The sequence below is a fragment of the Gobio gobio genome (assembly GCF_949357685.1).
Source record: "Gobio gobio genome assembly, chromosome: 2".
Classification (NCBI taxonomy): Eukaryota; Metazoa; Chordata; class Actinopteri; order Cypriniformes; family Gobionidae; genus Gobio; species Gobio gobio.
This window is the reverse complement of record NC_137098.1, coordinates 62,005,070-62,027,195: the sequence shown is the minus strand read 5'-3', so window position 1 is coordinate 62,027,195 and position 22,126 is coordinate 62,005,070. Positions and strand designations below refer to the sequence as shown.

The 22,126-nt window shown below is 39.8% G+C and overlaps 1 protein-coding gene across 1 annotated transcript; it reads left to right on the top strand.

The window, feature by feature from the left end:
* The first annotated feature begins 1,004 nt into the window (after positions 1-1,004).
* trip6 (thyroid hormone receptor interactor 6) lies at positions 1,005-21,596 on the top strand. Its single transcript, XM_079810801.1, is given in 12 exon segments — positions 1,005-1,017; positions 3,731-3,944; positions 8,134-8,291; positions 9,136-9,240; positions 12,381-12,508; positions 12,510-12,711; positions 12,713-12,934; positions 16,721-16,814; positions 16,898-17,067; positions 17,159-17,337; positions 17,526-17,646; positions 19,959-21,596. Coding segments are annotated over 11 exon segments (1,716 nt in total). The 5' UTR covers positions 1,005-1,017; positions 3,731-3,739; the 3' UTR covers positions 20,091-21,596.
* Positions 21,597-22,126: the final 530 nt, after the last annotated feature.

Below are 22,126 nucleotides of genomic sequence, written 5' to 3'. Positions count from 1 at the left end.
CACACACACACACACACACACACACACACACACACACACACACACACACACACACTCTCTCTCTCACTCACTCTCTTCAGGAACGGCTCGATCCGGAGCTGCTGTGTTTCCAGTTGAGTCACAATGAAAACATTTAAGTGCCACAGTCGTACTGACGGAAACACATTCACTTTCTATAGTCGCGGACGCAATTAGATAAAAAAAAAAAATCTATGTATTGATTATAATATCTGTAGCCTATAGTGGGCAAACACAGCTACATCTGCACAGCTGTAAACACAACTACAGCTGTAATCTCGTGAGAAATGCGATACCTGGCAAAGGTTAATGTTGATTGAATGGCTAGTGACATCAACTGGACATTTCGTCACCTTTGTTTCCTTGTTTGTGATTGGTTTAAGCCTTTTCTATCACTGTGAGTGTTAAAAAAAAATCGACATCGAAACGGAAAAAATAAACATCGTTTTTTCGCCACAGCACATTCGCGTTCGGTGTGAAAGCTCTCATTACACAAACAGCTGATCAAAAAATAAAACCATAGCGCAAATTATTTGCGCGTCAAAATCGTGTCCGTCCAGTGTGAAAGGACCTTGAGGGACTTCATAGAATAAGGAAATCATCAAGCCGTTTTTTAGGACAGTGAAATCAGTGGTATACAGATAAGTAAATTGTGTGAAAAATACTGTTTTTTTTTACACGCGAAACATGAACACGTTATATTGCACACTGTAAACACAATCAAAGCTTCAAAAAATCAGGAAAAACGGGACCTTTAAGGTTATTGAACTTGACCTCATGTTCTGGCCCCAAGCCCTTGCAACCCTACATTTCACCTCTGTGAATCTGAAGCTCTGTGGCTCAAATGCTGTCCCAATGCTGTTTATTTTACCTATTTGTATTAATACATTAAAATGGCTACTCGACCGTTAAAGGTTAAAGCAGCTTGCCATGTGACGTCGGGCGCTTGGACCGCTGCACACAGGCCTCTGTCAGCCGCTGCTGGATCCTCCAGGAAAAGTAGGTTACTAAAATGAAACCGACAGATCACTAAAAAGTACTTCACAAGTGTATTTGTTTAGGTACTAACCTAAAGCGGACACAGCTTACTGGTAGTGTTTACTCGCGTCGCGTGAGATTGTATTTCTCTCAGAAGTAAAAATCTCGCCTAAATCAGTCGAGGCGACTTGCAGTATTCGCTTTATTTAATAAACAGTTACAACTGGATGCTGCTCATCGATGCTACTAAACGACCTAGAGGCCTCGTTTGTGTTTTTTAATAATTAGGGAATATGTTTAATGTTTAACAATTGCATTAATGTACTCGGTGGTAAGAGCACGGGGCTGGGAATATACCAACTGAACTTTTTAATTGAAAGACACACGGACGCAGCTCGCCGGTTCATTTCATGTGCTGATCTCATTTTGCAGATGAAAACCAAGCGAGACGAGGCAGATGCTCGGTAGACTGGGAGTCTGCAGCGTTTTCAAGAGGTACGGGAAATCGTTAATGTCCTATTGTTTAAATAACCCACTACACACAGGACGCAAGTTACCATAGACGAGTTGTTGTTATCGCAACCGTCCACGATGACGTTTGTGTGCGGCAGTGTCGCACTTTTATCAGTCGATGTCACTTTGCCATATAGCACAGGAGAGAGCACCAGAAACACGTTATATCGTAGATTAATGGGTTAATTTTAAACGATTAAAAATATTTTACATCGGCCTAACAATCCCCGGCTTTGAGTACGAGCTTTCATGGTTTGCGGTGCAGCCAATGTGGTCAGGCTGGATGTGGATGTTTCTCTGGTTGCAAACGCAGACATTTGTTATGGTGTAGATCAGTGCAATGATTAGAGGTCACATTTGAAAAATTCATATGGTATTTGTTTTGTTTACATGGACATTATCTGGTCCAAACTGGTCTGGTTGACACTCTTTGGATCAGGAACAAACAAACCAGCTGCTAGTTAGTTATATTAAGATGGTCAAACTATTTTCGGGGGATGACAGAATTTCCATTTTTGGGTGAACAATCTCTTTAATATAGTAGTTGGTTTCTAATTGGTCAATACCAGCTAAAGGTCAATAACCAGTAAGAAACCAACTGCTATCTTAAAGGGATAGTTCACCCATTTATGCGCCCTTAGGTTGTTCCAAACCTGTATGAATTTCTTTCTCTTAATACAAAATAAGATTTTTTGAAGAATGTCGGTAACCAAACAGTTGCCACCATTGACTTCCATCATATGGTGCAATGGAAGTGGTTTCAAACATTCTTCAAAATATGAAGTCCACATAACAAAGAAATTCATACATGTTTTGAACAAATTTAGGGTGACTAAATTCCCTTTAAAGGGACAATATGTAAGGTTTTTGGATTAAAATATCCAAAAACCACTACAACAGTGTTATATTTTGTTGACTTGTGTACTTGCATTATCTCAGATGTTTTTGAGAATTGTTTAAATCCAGGGAAATAAGCAATTTTAACCAGGACATGAACAGTGTGTCGCCTATCAGTTACCCTCAGTTTTCGGTTTTATTTTGTAGAAACCATGGAAACGCCAAAGACTCTTTAATATATTGTGTGTTTTATTAGTCAAGGGAACCACTGTTTGGATACATTCATCGACAGAAAACGAATCATTGTACAGTAATACAGCATTTCTCCGTCATACAATATGTTTTAAAATTAATTGCATGCCATTTAGCAACACAAGCCGTCCAGGATTTATTAATATGATATTCTAATTTCGATCTGGCTCGATGTCATGTGTAAGAAGTGGCTCATAGCAGCCGGCGAGCTAACGCACAGAGTAACGTTGCGTTACCCCACATACGCGCAGAAAAGCTCCGCTCCGCTTCGTTGCGCTCCCTGATGATGATGACGCTTCCTGCTGATTTCATCCCGAGTCCCGTCCCGATTCTTTTCCACCGGCGCTCAATCTCGGCCCCATCAAGCTACGCCTTTGTTTTGAATAGGCGACCTCTAGTGGCGAAAAACTACATAGTGAGCCTTTAAACGCGCACTGTTTCAAAGGCCCTGTTTGTGTTTTAATACTTGCGAATTGCGACTTGTTCAGATGTTAGCATCTTGTATTGTTGTGAGGTTTATTTGCCTTGTTTTCATAAGCTTATAATAATAACAAGCACTTGGATACACAGGACATTGTCCAGCGGACACCAGATGGCTCAAATGAGAAGTTGATCATTACATAACATTTCCTATCTTATTTTCGTGGACGGATTCTGTATATAAAGGATTGTGGATTAAGTGTTGGGGACAATGGCTATTGTACCAATGGGAGACTTGAGAGAGGAGCGAATACATTGCAAGTATTGTGCACCTGTGGGAATTGTATGTATATATGTGTGTGTGAGAAAGAGAAATGCAGTTTGACTAAGGAACCCTGGAATTCCCCTTTCGGCTGAGAATGGTTGCCTTTTCCTGCTTTTTAACTTGGTGCCTATTGTTATCGTGGAAGCCATGCGTTGCCACTGGAAACTCAGCATAAAGCGTCAACCTGTTTGTGTAGTTACAGTTATGCAGTTTTTACAAGCTTGGACAGCACTGCTATAGGGCCTTAACTCTGAGGTGTGGTTTGGGGTGTGTAGTAGAAATTGAGTCATATATTATTTAATCATGCTCTTGCACAAAAATAAGACACTTAAAACTGAGAAACGTTACACACAGTGACATCCTTTATATTCTGTGCTGCCCATGTAGAAGCCTGGTATGTCTGGCCCCAACTGGCTGCCTCCAAGAACCCTGGGTAGTTCAGATAGAGCCACAGCACCAATGTCACACTCCGGCCCGGCTCTCTACAGGCCTCCTAAGAAAGGTCTGCCCGACCAGAGGCCCAAATATAACATGTACGAGCAGAATGGCGGAACAGGAGGAAATGGGATGCCTGTAAGATATATGGCAACGGGACCTTCAGGTAAGAACCCTCAAACTTTTCCATTATGCTTTATTAGGGCTGCAGACATTTGGATAGAAAGTCGACTTACGGCAAAAGAGTAACCCCTGATGTGATGGACAGGAGCATCACAAGCTTTGACGCCTCTTGCGAATAGAGCTGGGCAACAAACTCAATCCCCTCTTCTCTTATCTAAATGTTCCGCCATTTCTCTTTTAAAATTCTGATATTGATACTGATACATACACAACTGATATGTGACAAGGTGTACCGCAAACAAGCTAAAAAACATGGAAATACGTTTTTATAAGCTGTTGACCCCAAAAAACGAGCGTCTAAGGAGACAAAAGTGGATGCAGGCAGTAAGAGGTGAAGCTTCAGCAGGTAGAATGGGTCAATTAATTTTGGGATCCTGACACTCAGTATGCAGTACAGTACAATACAGTTAGTCCACGGTTCAATACATACCTCGGTTCTGATGGCTTGTCACATACATTTTTGGTTATTCTATTCTTAGGCGACAGGAACAGCAAGAGGTTAAGGAGAAAAAAGAATTTTTTTTTATTGCAAAACTCTTTCTTTATTTTACTTAAAGGTCCTGTTCTTCGTGATCCCATTTTTCAAACTTTAGTTAGTGTGTAATGTTGCTGTTAGAGCATAAATAATACCTGTAAAATTATAAAGCTCAAAGTTCAATGCCAAGCGAGATATTTTATTTAACAGAAGTTCCCTTTCAAAGCCTACAGCGAACGGCCGGTTTGGACTACATCCCTGTACTTCCTGCTTTAATGACGTCAGTAGAACAGTTTGTCGACTAACCTCCGCCCACAAGAGTACGCGGAAAAAGGGGGCGTGGTCTTGTTGCTCCCGCGTGGATAAGAGGAAGTGTTGCGTTCGGTTGCGTTTGTATAGTTTTTCATCCCGGAGTCAAGTCACCTTTGTTTGGCTTTCCCAGGGACGCTGTACTTAGAGATCATTGAGCGCATGCATCCCCGTTATGGTGAGAGGCGTGACCTTTCCGGTAACGTGCGCTCTGCGTGCCCTAAGCTGCTGTCGAATCACAACACGGGAACCGCTGGCACAATCAGAACTCGTTACATGTTTCTGAAGGAGGGGCTTCATAGAACAGGGAAATCTTTCAAGCCGTTTTGAGGACAGTGAAAACAGCAGTATACAGATTAGGGATGGGCATTTCAAGCAAAAATGATATTCGAAGATCGCTGGGAATTATTCGATTTTTATTCGAAAATCGCAACTCCTCCCCCGCATGCACGCATGTATAGGCTACACATAAAGAGAGAGAGAGAGAGAGACCATTCACACTCTCAATCTGTATGATAACAAACTGTTTAATTCATTAGGGAATAGGCTATATCAACTCAGGCCATATATTTATTGTAACATGCTGAAACATATGACTGTAATGTGACATCGCCCCAAGTTACCTGATAAATGCCACAAGTCTACAGCGTGCGCGTGAGACGATGTGTTATTCTTCTGTTGTCTCAGGGCGTTTTTACTCTGGCATTTTAGTTCGGAATGGGGCACGGTTAGCATGAAAAATTGCTAATGTGAAAGCTTACCTACAGAGCTTGGTGTGCACTGAGGTACCGAACCCGAGAACACACAACCGGAGTTCGGTTGCTCTCGGAGCTGAGCTGTGATTCACGTGAATGTGCAAACAGCACTCGGGTGCGCACTTGTTGTGGAAGAAAGTAACCAGCGCATGCGTTTTAGCTGATTACAATGTCATTAGTTCAATAACATACACGTAAGAGATGATAGTGTTGATGATTTAGCTGAGATACGATCGTGAGAGCGAGCCTGCAGTGTATTCGCGCATAGAGTGCAATCAGGGCAGCAAATTAATGGCAATTCACCGTCTCCTCAAAAGAGTCTGTTTGCAAGCAGCAAAGCCGCCTTCAAGCGACACACATACGGTAAACCCAAGTGTCGTTTACTCAGCTGCACATAATGGCACCAAATTAATTGAAAAAAGCCCAATATATTGACCCGCGTTCTGTTTTCTATCACGCCCGTGCACGTTTGTGATGACGTAAGATGAACGCAAACGCACCAGGGTTCAAGTTGAGTGTGAAACCAGACCAACACTGCAGAGGCGGAGGGAAGAATCAGACTCGGACCGCAGCAAACGTGCCCACAGTATAAAACACCCTGAGAGCTGACTGGCAGCTTTTAGGAGCGTTATTGGCAGCGCCTCTGGTTACATGAACGCGTCAGCACCACATCAGCACCGACAACATGGGGATTTTTTTTGGACGATAATCGCACATACTATTCGATATTCTATAATTAAATAACTAATCGAATATTCGAAAATCGCGACCCATCCCTAATACAGATAAGTAAATTGTGTGAAAAATACTGTTTTTTTACACGCGAAACATGAACACAAGTTATATTGCACACTGTAAACACAATCAAAGCTTCAAAAAAACACGAAAAACGGGACCTTTAACAGAATTGAAAAACCTACCTTAAACTTAAAACTTTACTTTAAAAAAAACCTTGTATTCCTAGTGTATTGTATAATATAAAATAAATATATATAAAGATTTACACTTGCAGCTCAGAGCTGTACAGCAGCATTAAAGTATGAAATTGAATGAATAAAATGTAAAAATAAAACACTACATAGACTATAAAATATACAGTGATTCTTAGCCTGTATTAGTTTTTTCAGTCAAGAGCAGTGAGGGATTTTCTCTTTGTCTTTTGTTGTTGTATTAACATTAAAGGGATAGTTCATTTTTTTGGGGTTAACAGCTTATAAAAACTTCTGGGTTTTTGGTTCTGGGTTGTGTAGCTTGTTTTGCTGTACACCTTGTCACATATCAGCTTTTATACATTGTTCTGTTTTTTGTTATAAGTCAAAAATGACGCGCTTCACGCAATACAAAGTCAATGGAGATGGTTTGATTGACCCCCCCCCCCCCCCCCCATGGTGGGCGTGGTCTTCAGATTATGACAATGTCGCTCTGTCTCTATGGTCTAGTTTTCATTTTTGGGTGAATTATCCCTTTAATAACACAGACAGCAGCTGGAATATTAGGCTGCTGTCACTTTAAAAACGAATGCACTGATCCAATATAATAAAACAAATCTGTTTTCTTTCTCAATTGTTTGTTCACGTAAGCCTGTGTTTAGGAGGATTGTCGCCTTTTGACATTTTGACATAATTTCGCATGCATGTGTCCAATCAAGCACAAATAGACGTGGAAGAGAACAGGATTCGACTCGGAAGTGCGAGTTCCGAATTGAGTTCTCTTTCACATCTTCTTGAGCTCAAATGGTTTAAAATCCATAGGCGTAAAAAACACTTTTTGCCAGGGTCGATATTGTCCCCACCACTTTTTGAAACGTCTCACAGCACAGATGAACCTACCTAATACAAACAAAACATCTCCAGTTAACTAGCAGAGCATCATTTTGTTGGTTTGTTAAATAAGAGAGTTAAAGAATTTGTTGCGGTGAATTCACAAAAACAAAATGCACAAATTCTCCCTGCTCTTGACATACAATCACAGATGATATTTTTGATGAGGAAAAAAAAACTATACGAGGGCAGATTAGAATCTAAAACCTCTGACACACTTAACAAAAGTTCTACCACTAGACCATTAGGGAATACAAACTAATTTTGCGAATCTATGCATTTATTCACATGAAAAACCTTGGCACTAACGAGAGTTTCATTTTTGCATCTAAACACAATATCACATTAAACATGAGCTCTATATCGATAAATTAAACCCAATGTACTATTGAAATAGATTTATGGACATCTAAATATTATTTTTTTTCTGTAATTGTTATTGTACATATTTTACATCTGATATAGCATTGTATTATTATTGACATCGTGCATGAGAGAATTTTATATTGTTGATTCCCTTGAAAAGGATTTTAATCAAGTTTCGAATGTTGTTTTAGAATTTAAATATCTTTATATTATTAAGTTTAAATTTTAAAAACACAAGTATAGTTTTTGCCATAAAAATAGCCAAAGAAACTGACATGCTCTTAATAAAAAAACTAAGAAATTAAAAGAGCATAAATAACAAATAGTAAAAAATAGATAAAAGAAAAAGGAGGATTTGAGTATCGACATGAATGAGATGATGTGCAATGTATATTATGCGAATGTTTTTTGGACCTTCGTAACCTGAACTGATGTTTGTGTGCTTAGGTGGGTCCATGCAACACCAGCATCAAGATGATCGCTCAGGGTCTACTGCCTATCATCCATTGCCTCCCCAATTAGGAGAGCGATACTATGCTCCAGGCCAAGGGCCCAAAGAAGACCACCACAACTGGAGCCCCCGCATGGCCAGCCATGAGCTTCACGTCAGTGATACCCACATGTTCATTTATAATTATCGTTTAGGACTTGTTGTGTTCTGTTAAATTTGTCGATCATTCCTTAAATTTCCTCAGAAATACTGGTAAAATTTCCTTCTCATCAAATAATTTTTTAAAGTGCTCTTATTATGCTATTTTAAAGGTTCCTAATTTTGTTTTAGAGGCCTGCTGCAATAGATTTATATGCATCCAAGTTCAATTTTCACATAATGTACATTGCACATCACCTCATTTCGTCTCTCTAAACCCCTCCTTTCCGAGAACCTACTCTTCTCTGATTGGTCAGGTGGCCCAGTCTGTTGTGATTGGTCGACCGCTTACATTATGCGTCAGAAACTAAAGGCTCATTACCATATTTGAATTTCAGCTCCGGAGGCTTCCTTAGTGCTTGATGCACAGTAATACGAACAGTAGTTATGTTATCAAGTCCTCATCCTTGAGAAGTGCACGCAAAGTGGATTTACAGCACTAAAAATAGCAGTGTCAGCTACAACTTAGGCTCAGCTACAACTTAGTGTTTGAGGGTCAAAGAAGACGTTGTTCACAGGCAGCCATTGAAGACCATAGACTGGCACTGGAATAACTGAGGACTCGTTTCAGCAGTTCAGAATCGATTCTTTCTCTTAGTAGACAATAACTTAATTTGTCGGCACTTTGATCTTTGCAGGCCTTTTACATTCACAAACAGCGATGTTACACACTGTATGAAAGATAATATTTGAAAAAGCATAATAGAGGCACTTTAAAACATTCCCTCAACATTTAGGCTATATTGTGTTTCTTGAAAGTATAATAATGTGAGTTTTGTTTGTGGCTGTTGTTTGCTCAGAGTCGGGGATCAGAGAAGCACATCTCTGCTATTGACGCAGAGATAGACTCTCTTACATGCATGCTGGCTGACCTGGACAATCACCCTCAGAGCTCAAGCTCACAGGTAACACTTTAAAAGCAGTAACTGTTCAAAATAGGGGCTTTTGCACTGGGTAGTTATAGGAACTAGCCACCAGGATGGTTCCCCCGAGAACTAAGAACGTGCGTTCTGCCAATCAGCATACACTTGTGTCACTGGTAGTTCCTATTGAGCTGGGTTAGACCCTACTCTGAAAATCGTTCCCAGTTTCTGCAGTGCGAACACGCCAAAAATTGGGTACTTCCGCCATTAGTTCTAGAAACTATGAAAAGGTTCCTCTGGTGCGAAAGCCCCTAATAATGCTTTAAACAGAGTAAGTCATTTCAGATTTATTGGTAAGTAAATGTGTTTCTTAAAGGGTTAGTTCACCCAAAAATGAAAATTCTGTCATTAATTACTCACCCTCATGTCGTTGGACACCCGTAAGACCTCCGTTCATATTCGGAACACAAATGAAGATATTTTAGTTGAAAGCTGATGGCTGAGAAAGGCTTCACATAGGCCTCCATTGGCATTCAGTACATTGACACTTCCAAGATCCATGAAAGGCACTTAAAACGTCGTTACAAAGTCTATCTCACCACAGTGGCTCTACAATAATCATACAATGCGACGACAATAGTTTTTGTGCGCAAAAAAAAATCAAAATAACACCTTTATCCAACTTGTTCTCGACTTCCGTGTATGCCTCCACGACGCATGCGCAAGAATATGACGCAGATCCGGCGTTCGGACATATGACCCAGAAGCGATTTGTTTACGAGCAGAGGAAGACGCGCGTGTCTAAGCTGTTGAATTCTACATTGATCGTGCTTTAGGTCTCGGCGTAGTGCTCAAAATGGAGCTTAAGTGTGTATTTCATCGATTCCCGAACACCGGCGCTACGTCATATTCTCGCGCATGCGTCGTGGAGGCGCACACGGAAGACAAGAACAAGTTGGATAAAGGTGTTATTTTGATTTTTTTTGCGCACAAAAACTATTGTCGTCGCATTGTATGATTATTGTAGAGTCACTGTGGTGAGATAGACTTTGTAACGACGTTTTAAGTGCCTTTCATGGATCTTGGAAGTGTCAATGTACTGAATGCCAATGGAGGCCTATCTGAAGCCTTTCTCAGCCATCAGCTTTCAACTAAAATATCTTCATTTGTGTTCCGAATATGAACGGAGGTCTTACGGGTGTCCAACGACATGAGGGTGAGTAATTAATGACAGAATTTTCATTTTTGGGTGAACTAACCCTTTAAGGCTGAAATACACAACATCACTAGTTCTCAACTGGTTTGGCCATGGGACTCGCATTTTCCCATGGTCATTGAGCTGTGACTCAAATTTTTAGGAATTTGATCCAAGTATTTATTTCTCAAAAATGGTTTGCAAACACACAAACAGGGCTGTAGAGGTCTCTGTGCAGGATGACGTAAATTGTGTGTGCAATTAAAGAGTGCGTGCCGTGAGCACAGTATATCAGGACAGGAAAGAGAATTTTTCTCAGTCGAGACTTGAGAGACTTTATTTCATAAGAAATTGCGAAAGTAACATTAGAATAATGACACTGACAAATAAAAAAAATCTCATCTCACCTCAGATACTGAATCAGGACAACATGCACTCTCTACTTAAACTGTGCCTGACAGAACAGCTTTTACGCACGTCTTTCAAAATGAAAGTCTTGCATCAGTAATGCATTTAGAATTAGATTTTTTTGTTTCTTTGACTACAAAATCCGCGACCCGCTCAACCCACGTTTGGCCCGTGCCATTGTCTGAACAGATTTTCAGGGTTTTTCCTGGGTCAAAAATGGTCTTCGGTGGTGTCTGACAGACATGGTCATCCACACACACAGTAAAAAAGTACCCTACCCACGTGATCTGTGAGCGCAATACTGACAATACATTTAAAATAAATGCAAAGAAACCGTTTGTAATTTTTGCTTATCTTATTTTGACATCTGATATTATGTATGATCTCTACCTTGATGTTTGTTTCTTTTGATCCTCATTTTTTACACTTTTTACTGATAATTGTTTTGGTATAATCATATCAATATTAAAAAGTAGCATTAAAAAAATTACAAATAGCCTAATTTTCTACCATATACAATTTTGTAAAATTATCAGCTAGCTAACAACTTTGTTCTGGTCTCACCTAACTCCAGTCTACACTAAATTATATTTCACTGCACATTGTCAACATAAATAAGCTGAATGACTGTGGATGATTAAACTAATTCCTACTATCCACTCTTGCTAAATGGGGTAAGCACACTTGTTCTCGTTTCAGATGTTCTGAGTAAATGAATAAACTGATTCGTTCGTTCAGTGTGGGATGGATCAGTTGTTCTAACCAGTCGCTAAAATGATTCGATTCAAAGGAGTCATTGGTTCGCGAATCGTACATTAGCAGACGCGTTGTGTGCGAATCCCGTCTGTTAGAACATCGCGAAAGATTTGTCAATACAGAATACACTTCATAACAGAATATAATGTTTTCCCGTTTATTGAAACTTATGTTTATGTCAGCTGGTCAGAGAAAAGTCAATGTTTTTTGAGCGCAGTTCACACTCACGGGAATTTAAGGAAAAAAAATATCCGAATGCGGCACGTGCAACATGGATTCGGTCTTCCGACCTTTTGATTTTGATTAATATGTGAAATATGAGAAGACATCGACAGAAAGAGAGAGCGGTCGCGCGGGGGAGGAGCTCTCTGCTCGTTCTCTGTCACTCATTTAACACTGCCATATCACATGTGCAACAGTCATCTATTCTACACTCATAAATCACAATAACTCATCAAATAAGGCTTTGGCGGGCCAAAAATTTGTCTTGGCGGCCGCCAAAAAAATTTCAATGCAGGAAAAACCCTGATTTTAAAACACTAGGCATCATTCCCTTGCTGATTGTGTAAATAGTTGGCATCAAACTGGGCATCACAGGGTCCACACTACCAGATTTTCAAGTTGTTCCAAACACAACAAACTCGCACAGAAACATGGCGCCTCATTGCTAGAAGACGCATGACAAACAACTTTTGGCAACTATAGCTTTGGCAAAATTTTTATAGTGTATTCCAGCCTTTGGGGTAATGTTTAGTATTGTGGTATTGTCGCACAATTCCGTTTTTTAAATGGAAAATTTCCTTTCAATTTTTTTTTTCAACAGTTGTATGACAATGTGCCTTACAGCAAGCACCTCCCTATGGACCGCTATAACTCTCCCAACCAGATGGGGGCTCCACCAACAAGCAGGCCCTCAATGGGCTACCCTGCTCCACTCCAAAACCAGTACCACCCCCGCCCCACCTTACACCTCTACACCTCAGCCGGACTACATTTACGCTTCAGTCCACAAACCTTACCCACAACCAGTGCCTGCCTCCTACACCACTGCCTCCACCCCAACCGGTCCACGATTTACTGTACAGGTGAAGACGGCTCAGCCCGTCACCTATTCTCAGACTGGACGACAGGCAGAGCAAGCTTACACCCCGCCACCCGCCCCGTCAGCATGCCTCTCGCCCCCCTCAGCAAGATCGGCCACATTATGAGGCTCAGGGACAGGGCTGGTACCCACCTCCACCTCCTCCTGCCCAAGAACCTCATGGAGATCCAGCTGCCTATAAGGGAGGAGCTGGGAATATGCCAGGGGGGAGATCTGGCCAGGGAGTGCCAGTCAAGATGAGTCAAGACCAAGTGTCAGCATATCAGTCTAACAAGGTAAGACCGGTTTGGGGGAGAGGTAGCCGTTAGTTTGTCATGTTGTAGCACAGATGGAAACTCTCTGTCATGAAGCCTAAGGCAGATTTCCTGTTGAGTGGCTTTTACAAAAAAGAAAAAACTTGCCTTTAAAGTAATTCTTATTTTTATTGATATTTTATTAACGTTAATAGTCTCGATATCGCTCTCGCGCTCGCTCTCGCGCTCGCTCGCTCTCTCTCTCTCTCTCTCTCTCTCTCTCTCTCTCTCTCTCTCTCTCTCTCTCTCTCTCTCTCTCTCTCTCTCTCTCTCTCTCTCTCTCTCTCTCTCTCTCTCTCTCTCTCTCTCTCTCTCTCTCTCTCTCTCTCTCTCTCTCTCTCTCTCTCTCTCTCTCTCTCTCTCTCTCTCTCTCTCTCTCTCTCTCTCTCTCTCTCTCTCTCTCTCTCTATATATCTATATATATATATATATATATATATATATATATATATATATATATATATATATATTATATATATATATATATATTATATATATATATATGAGCCAAGTACATCTTTTATATATATATATATATATATATTATATATATATATATATGAGCCAAGTACATCTTTTATATGTAATTTCATTCATTAATAAAGGGGCGTGTCCACTCATGATTGGGAAGGAGAGAGAGTGAGCCAATCAGCTGTGTGTTTAACGGTGCAGTGTGTAGTATTTTTGAGGATCTATTGACAGAAATGCAATATAATATATACAACTATGTTTTCATTGGTGTATTAAGACCTTACATAATGAACCGTTATGTTTGTATTACCTTAGAATGAGCCATTTCAATCTTCATACACCGGGGGTCCTTACAGTGAATTCGCCATTTTGTGCCACCATATTTCTTAGGGGTGTGCATTGGCACTGCTCTCATAATTCGATTCGATTACGATTCACCAGGTAACGATTCGATTCAATTCGATTCTACGATGCATTGCGATGCATCAAAATTCTACTGCACACAACAAGGCACATTTTTAATCAGTCATGAGGCAATAAAAGCAGATATTGAACAACAGATTGTATTGGCTGCTATGTGTGTATTATCACTTTCCTGTATCTTTGACATAAATGTCATTAAATAAAATAAAATTGAATGGTACAGGGTATTGGATATGGCATTTTCAAACCTGAAAAAGAAAACATAAATCACTGCTTTCAGTGCTTTGAATGAGAAATGTTTCTCTTCTCTCTGCTTTAGAACCATTTGAAATTATATAGAGCAATAATAACCAACTAAGCCAACTTTTTCCAGCAGTGAACATAAGTGTTTTTTTTTACACACAGTAAAAAGCTCTAAGACAGGGCACTTCATGAACTCCTGTGCAAATATGAATCCGTAATCACAGTCACACTATTGTAACAACAACCACCACCCAGGCACCCAGCAATAAAAATATTCAGTGCAACACACACAGTAACGTTGACACTAGGGACTCGTCAATTCTCGTGCTTGATTTTAGTGTGGCAGGCGCGTTAGCAGCGCATATTTTTTTCGGCGCCCATGTTAACAGATTAGAGCATTCACATCGCACGCGGAGGCGGCACGGCAGCGCATCGCAGGAGCAGCAGTGCCGCGATCGTTTCGGCGGCGAGTCTATTTTTGCCTCGCTGCTCACGCTGATTTAAAGCCACAGTGGATTGTTCTTGATCAAAACTGACCAGATTAACATGGAAAATAACAAATTTCACCATGAAATCATGTAGTGAAGTGCCCCGTGTGTTTTACAATCACAGCATATGCTGCCCATCATAAATCAAAGCACGAGACAGACGGGGCTCGGAGGAGAAGACCGGAAAATGTGACATAATGTACAATATTTGTCTGTATTTGCAATATCTGCGCGAGTCAAACGCTGCCAGTGTGAATCCACAATGGGCGCGCGGGCTCCGGCTCTCCATACCCACCGCTCCTGCCCTGCCAACGCATGCGGTGTGAAGCCGGCGTCAGAATCCGAAATGTGCCCAGATGTCCGCTTTCCAAGCTTTGGGTGCGTTTTTAATTACCCGTCTATCGCGGTCATCTTCCTCCGCCTCAGCCATCTTGATTGTTGTTGTTATGACCCTGGAAGTAATTGAAACTTCACAACTTTATTGTCCAACTCAAGGCCAGAAAATAAACGGTGACATAATCGATTATGGCACTTTGCCGCATCGATGCTGAATCGTGCATGCCCCGCATTGCGATGCATCGCTGAATCGATTATTGTTGACACCACTAATATTTCTACAGTAGCCCTGAACGGACAAACTTCTCTATAGAGCGCTATTCACAACCTCACCACTAGGGTTGGGTACCGAACTCGGTACTTTTAAGGGCACCGACCGAATTACGTTGGTACTACCGAGTACCGATTCACATTTAATCAATCGGTACCAAATGTCGGTACCTGAGAACGCATATTGTGATATAGACTAGTGTCTGTGAATATTAAACCGCGAAAAGACTATTTAAATACGAATCATGCGTGTCTCTGTGCGAATGAATGCGTAGACGCGCGGTTTACAGTCTATGGGTTTACCTCACACACTCTCACTCAGAATCGCGCGTGACGGTCGCATGTTTCCATCTCTGACTCTCATATGAGGACATGAACGCACGAAAGTCATCTCCAGAGCCACTGAGTCACTTCATGAGCATTTTACCGTTTCATTTGAGAAAAACTACCGTCATATCATTAACACACAGAAACTCAAATTCATGGAACCCGTCAAAATAAAAGTTTGCCTAACTTGACAAATAAATTACTGTTGTACAGTAGAATTTAAATACGTCTCCATGTAATAATAATAAATCATCAAAACTTAAGTTTAGGTTTTTTTAAATAATTTTTTTAATAAATATTTTAATAAAAATAAAAGTTTTAATTTTAACCATACAAATATCAGTTGTGCAGCACTTTGCTTGACAAAAAAAGGTAAATTAAATGAATGTCTTATGTCTTCAGTTGATTACCAGAAAATACATAACACATAATTTGTGGGAAATCTTTTCATAGAAATTTAATTAAAAAGAAAAAAATTATAATATGGTTGTTTTTATGAATTAAATTAAGTACCTAGTAGCCTACTATTTACTAGTAAATATTACAGTAATCAAACATCACAGACAATGGCAGACAGCGACCAGGGCAGCTCTGGCATAATGTCAATAACACTTTTATAAATGACTTACAGGTTCTTTACAGTTATTTATGTAAGCATCCCAAAAGTACAGAAAAAAGGTACCGTTGGGTACCGGTACCGAATTTCAGGTACCGATACCGGTTAAAATGTGAACGATACCCAACCCTACTCACCACTAGATGCTGCTAAAATTTACACACTGCACCTTTAAAGGGATAGTTCACCCAAAATTTTTAATTAGCCCTTGATTTACTCACCCTCAAGTCATCCTATAGGTGTATATGACATTCTTCTTTCAGACGAACACAATCTGAGGTACCGGTATATTAAAAAATGATTTCTAATATCAACAGTGTTTCTCAGAAATCGCTTACTGCGCCTTTAATTGTTAAAAAACAGTTGTAAAAAGTATACTTAAGTGGCCTTTTATTACATTAATATTGATTATCTGCAAGTACAGCTTTAAATTATTATTTGAAGTACAGTACAAGTGCACCTGCAATACAATGAAATGCACTACTACAGAAAGTCTGAGAATGTACACCGTTTACATTTATACAAGAATGATAAAATATGTACAAGTGAACAACAAACAGGTTTAATATGTGCAGTTTATCAATGTTCTTCCAGCAGGGGTCAGCACCACATCCAGAGGAAGAGTTGGATCGACTTACCAAGAAGCTGGTGTATGACATGAATCATCCCCCAACTGAGGAATATTTTGGTATGCTCCAATATTTAATGCATTTTTGCTTACTTCATGCGTACAGCGAGGGTCATGGATCTCTCTCCATCTTTCTCCGTCAGGTCGATGTGCTCGGTGTGGGGATAATGTTCTGGGAGATGGCAGTGGCTGTATTGCCATGGAGCAGGTGTTTCACGTGGAGTGTTTCACCTGCATCACCTGTCACGCCAGACTGAGAGGTCAGCCCTTCTACGCATTAGACAGGAAGAGCTACTGCGAGAACTGCTACATAGTGAGTTTCTGCCTTTTTATCGTATGGTTTCCTTTCTGCAGCACATTTTACATCAAAACGTTGAACATTTTTTCTTCCTCTCTGATCACAGAGCACACTTGAGCGCTGTTCAAAATGCTCTGAGCCCATCCTAGACCGGATCCTGAGGGCGATGGGAAAGGCTTACCATCCTCGCTGTTTCACATGTGTGGTTTGCGGCTGTTGTCTGGATGGAGTGCCGTTTACTGTGGATGCCACATCTCAGATCCACTGTATTGATGACTTCCACAGGTACTTATGCACTTCATACACCTTTTTGTTGTCCCTCTGTGTGGTGTAAAGCCTCTGTTTCTGTTGATATACAATCAAATGCAGATGTTGCTTTTTTACTTTTTATTAATAAGAGGCTCTTCCAAATGTCCTATCAATTACTACATGGATTTGATCACTAAAACTGTGTTTGCTTTCTGTTTGAACAGGAAGTTTGCCCCCCGCTGCTCAGTGTGTGTTCAGCCCATAATGCCAGAGCCCGGGCAGGAGGAGACCGTGAGGATCGTTGCACTGGATCGCAGTTTTCATGTTAACTGCTACGTATGTGAGGTAAGAACCATCATTTTGTGAGTTTACTGTGGAATTATTGATTTAATGCACCAATGCATTATTTTTAACATCCATGCAAAAATAAGGGGTTGCATTTAGTGGTTTATGTTTAGGGGGATTTTGTTACTAATGACAATCACACTAAATTATTGTTATTTTGTTTTGTGATTTAAATATGCTCTAATTAAATACATTTCCAGAACAGAAACCTGGACATTGGATAAAGCCGGGTTCAGAATTATTGTTTTATTTTGGTGACATATTAGAGTAAGAGGTTTTGGATATCTCTTTTATCAATCCATAAATCAGGATTACGGTCAACAGCCAGAAAAAAAAATCACCATGTTTTTAGCCATAAAATGTTAAATATATCTGGTGAATAATAAATGATCAAACCACTCTGTCAATTTAACAGTTTTACTTGAAAAGTACATTTTAAAGGAACACTTGAATTGAGTTGAGTTTGACCATTTTTCACATTTTAAATGCTATAGAAATAATTATATATAAATATGTATTTAAGTCCTACAAAAAGAGCAAAGTTTAACATTTGATTGGTAAAAGCAAAGAAAAGAGAGGAAAAACCATTGTTGTTTCAGACTTCTGGCCAATTTTGTAAATGTATATGTAAAATATGTATATACACTCACCTAAAGGATTATTAGGAACACCTGTTCAATTTCTAATTAATGCAATTATCTAATCAACCAATCACATGGCAGTTGCTTCAATGTATTTAGGGGTGTGATCCTGGTCAAGACAATCTCCTGACCTCCAAACTGAATGTCAGAATGGGAAAGAAAGGTGATTTAAGCTATTTTGAGCGTGGCATGGTGGTTGGTGCCAGACGGGCCGGTCTGAGTATTTCACAATCTGCTCAGTTACTGGGATTTTCACACACAACCATTTCTAGGGTTTACAAAGAATGGTGTGAAAAGGGAAAAACATCCAGTATGCGGCAGTCCTGTGGGCGAAAATGCCTTGTTGATGCTAGAGGTCAGAGGAGAATGGGCCGACTGATTCAAGCTGATAGAAGAGCAACTTTGACTGAAATAACCACTCGTTACAACCTGGAAAAAACCTGAAGACTGAAAAAATGTTGCCTGGTCTGATGAGTCTGGATTTCTGTTGAGACATTCAGATGGTAGAGTCAGAATTTGGCGTAAACAGAATGAGAACATGGATCCATCATGCCTTGTTACCACTGTGCAGGCTGGTGGTGGTGGTGTAATGGTGTGGGGGATGTTTTCTTGGCACACTTTAGGACCCTTAGTGCCAATTGGGCATTGTTTAAATGCCACGGCCTACCTGAGCATTGTTTCTGACCATGTCCATCCCTTTATGACCACCATGTACCCATCCTCTGATGGCTACTTCCAGCAGGATAATGCACCATGTCACAAAGCTCCAATAATTTCAAATTGGTTTTTTGAACATGACAATGAGTTCACTGTACTAAAATGGCCCCCACAGTCACCAGATCTCAACCCAATAGAGCATCTTTGGGATGTGGTGGAACGGGAGCTTCATGCCCTGGATGTGCATCCCACAAATCTCCATCAACTGCAAGATGCTATCCTATCAATATGGGCCAACATTTCTAAAGAATGCTTTCAGCACCTTGTTGAATCAATGCCATGTAGAATTAAGGCAATTCTGAAGGCGAAAGGGGGTCAAACACAGTATTAGTATGGTGTTCCTAATAATCCTTTAGGTGAGTGTATATATATATATATATATATATATATATATATATATATATATATATATATATATATATATATATATATATATATATATATATATATATATATATATATATATATATATATATATATATATATATATATATATATATATAATTAGGTTTATTTCTCCATTGTATTTTAATTTGATTGTGCTATTTGCAATGCTTTATGGGATTGTAGTTCTTTTACCTCATTACTTTCCCTCCATTTTTTTTCAAATACTTTTTTGCTTCTAAGTTTGTAATCTTCATAGCTGGTTGGCTTGGTTCATGGCTTATAATGCTTTAATGAAGACTTTTAAATCCCCATGGGAGAAATAAGTGCGGAAAAATATTTCTGGAACCAGCATCCACAAAAGCCATCTTTACACTGCAGAGGTGGCACAGAAGCTGCATCTGAAATGTACACGTTGGCATGAATGCATTTACACTGCAATTACAAATGCATAATACTTTGAGAGTAATGCATGAAAAATAACATTTTGAATATCGGAATGAATGAATGAATAATAAGAAGTGAAATAGACCAAGTGTGTGGTAAAGCCGAACTGTGTTTGTGTTGCAGGAGTGTGGTCTTCTCCTCTCTTCAGAGGGCGAGGGAAGAGGCTGCTATCCCCTGGACGGACACATCCTGTGCAAGAGCTGCAGCGCCCGTCGCATCCAAGATCTTTCTGCCAAAATCTCCACCGACTGCTAACGCCCCCGTCCTGTCTCGCTGTGCCCTTTCTCTGCTTCGTGGTTATTCTTCAGAATGTGCAACTATCTAAACATCCACCACCTGGTATTTCTTCCATCCTCGACCTCACACACTAAATATCCTCATGTCGATCGCACAAATAATATGAAGACGTCCCTATCATGGCAGCATAGAGCTGTTGACAAAAAACAAACTACTTTTGTGCTCGGAGTAGCTTCACTGGAAAGCTGTTTCTTTAATAAAACAGAAAAACAGGTGGTGAATGAAATGTGTGAAATCTGCGTGTGTACGTTTATACAAAATGTGAGTCTTGTGAACGGGGTGCATTTCTTACTTTGGAAAAGCAGTCACTACTCTTGAGAGCTTTTACAACAACCTTTCATGGAAATCTAGAAACAAGCCACAGTATATATCCTAAAATAACGCCCCAATTCTGCTGGCAGTTGGGGTCACTTCATGTTGTCCCCATTCAGATGCTCTTTCACATCATCTCTGTTCTCTTATCCTCTCAAAAACAAATGCATGATGTTTCTCCCGCTGCACTCGCTGGAGATCGAGCACTCGTTATTTTAATACTTGAAATCATGATTGTTGAAGGATATTATTACTGTACTTTGTTTATGGACTTGATATTGATTTATCGTTAAATTCATCCTGATGCTAATGATAATTCTGGTAAAAAGGTGGAAAAGTTTAACTTGGGCAGCTTTTTTGTTCTCCAAGCTCTTGTCACTCCAATCAGCCTCTAGGTTAAAACAATAGGTTTACACTGATCTCTTAAAGGGATAGTTCACCCAAAAAGGAAAATTGTCATTATTTACTCATCCTCATGTAATTCCAAACCCGTAAGACTTTCGTTCATCTTCTGAACACAAATTAAGATCTTTTCTGATGAAATCTGAGAGATTTCTGTCCCTCCATTGACAGCCACGCAACTATCACTTTGACGCTTCAAAAAGTTCATAAAGAGATTGTAAAACTAATCCATATGAACGAAGCGGTTTAGTCCAAAGTTTATGAAGAGACTCGATCGCTTTATATGATGAACAGATTTAGTTTAGGCTTTTATTCACATCTAAACATTGATCAGCAAACATAAACAGAAGCTCAAATGTGATGCGTAACACAAGAATGAACCTCATTGGTTCTCACACATCAAGCGAACATCCTTGAGCTTCTGTTTACCACAACTGATGTGTGAGTTGATGAATGTTTAGATGTGAATAAAAGCCTAAATTCAATCTGTTCATCATATAAAGCGAATGAGCCGCTTCCGAAAATTTGGACTAAACCGCTCAATTGATAGTTTTACGATCTCTTTATGAACTTTATCAAGCGTCAAAGTGATAGTTGCGTGGCTGTCAACAGATGGACAGAAAGCTCTCAGATTTCATCAAAAAGCTCTTCATTTGTGTTCTGAAGATGAACGAAAGTCTTACAGGTTTGTAATGACATGAGGGTGAGTAAATAATGAGAGGATTTTCATTTTTGGGTGAACTATCCCTTTAAAGCTGTTACAAGTGTGTTGTCAGATAGGAGTAAAGGGTCAGTGTGTACCACGAACGCTTCAATGAAGGAAGTCTCTGGGCAGGTGTGTGTTGAGCTGTAGTCATGTAGTTGAGATTTCTGCCCAGTGGTTTGGTTTTGTCAGCGAGTTTGAATAGTGAGCGATTAGGGGAAGGAATCTACTAGGTTAGAAGAATGACAATTGTGACCTATTAGAATTAGTCACAGTTATTGACTAACAAGATGAGTGGAATGAAGGTTACAAGAAGGTTAAGACTTTCACTTCAGGTTGTTACGCATCCGACTTTTGAGCACAGAGATTGTTACTGACCGGCTTTATTTTTTTTTTACTTCTCTTTTTTTCCTGTATTGGCTTTATTGTGTCAACATGCATTTTTAATGGTCTGTTATTTGAATGATGTGCAAGCATCCATTACTTAATGCCATTATACAAAAAGGTTTCAAATAAGAGGTGTTGATTGTTCGAAGCAAAATTATTACGTATTAGTGTTTGCTCCGACAAATAGTTA